General features: G+C 44.0%; 1 protein-coding gene across 1 annotated transcript; it reads left to right on the plus strand.

Moving 5' to 3' along the window:
* Nucleotides 1–238: 238 nt before the first annotated feature.
* Nucleotides 239–1,083, plus strand: LOC112140383 (piggyBac transposable element-derived protein 3; the record flags this gene model as incomplete). Its single annotated transcript, XM_024263322.2, is given in 1 exon segment — nucleotides 239–1,083. A coding segment is annotated over 1 exon segment (663 nt), but the record flags the coding sequence as incomplete, so codon positions are not given.

A 1,083-nucleotide genomic window follows, 5' to 3' on the forward strand; every position in this document is an offset into this window, starting at 1 on the left:
CAGGCCTACTCCTGAGGACAGCGAGGACAGCTGCCTCAGTGATAGTGATGAGGAATACACTCCTGTACCAGGTGACTTCCAAATCATTTTACTCAGTTTTTCGAAACAAGATTGGGGCAGTTTTGGATCAGATGGGCTGATCTGGGCCAGACATGCATTGCTAAACATTGAATGTATAAAATAAAGTAATAAAATTGCCTGCATTTGTCTAATTGTTTTGTGTTTTACACATTAGATCACCGTGGCAGCAGCAGTGACTGCACACCTCCATGCCCAAGTCCTGCAGCTCCAAGAGGGAGGCCTGCAGCTCCTCCTACAAAGAAACGGAAGAATGTCGCCTGGAAGACTGTTGAGCAGCAGAACTCTGCCAAAGAAACTCCAGTTTGGGAAGATGCCCTTCCTGAAGCGGATACCATAAGAATGCCCATCGAGTACTTCAGAGACTTCTTTGATGAACAGCTTTTAGGTAGTATTGTTGAACAAAGTAACTTGTACTGCACACAGCAAGATCCAAATCACGCCCTCAAACTTGATCGGACTACATTGGAGCAGTTTATTGGTACTGTGGTGTACATGAGCCTTTTTAGTCTGCCTCGGTCAAGGAGGTACTGGTCTAATGCATGCCGAGTGCAGCAGGTGGCAGATGTAATGTCTCGAGACAGGTGGGAAGAAATAAAACGTAACCTACATTTCTGTGACAACACGGCTCCCAAGAACGACGACAAGCTATACAAAATCAGATTGATTATTGATTCACTTCTTCCCAAATTTCAGGCTCTCCCTCAAAATCAGATGTTGTGCATTGATGAGCAAATGGTTCCATTCAAAGGCAGATCATCCCTAAAACAGTATATCCCCAAAAAGCCATACAAATGGGGTTACAAGATTTTTGTGCTTTGTGACACAAATGGGCTGGTGCATTCATTTGATATCTACACAGGGAAAATTGATCCTGTACCAGGAAAGCCAGACATTGGAGCCAGTGGTAACATTGTGCTAAAGCTTGCACAAGTCATTCAGGAGAATGTGAACCACTTGCTCTATTTTGATAACTGGTTTACCTCTTTGGACCTGTTTGTTGCT

The sequence above is a fragment of the Oryzias melastigma genome, unplaced genomic scaffold, assembly GCF_002922805.2.
Source record: "Oryzias melastigma strain HK-1 unplaced genomic scaffold, ASM292280v2 sc08189, whole genome shotgun sequence".
In the NCBI taxonomy this organism is placed as follows: Eukaryota; Metazoa; Chordata; class Actinopteri; order Beloniformes; family Adrianichthyidae; genus Oryzias; species Oryzias melastigma.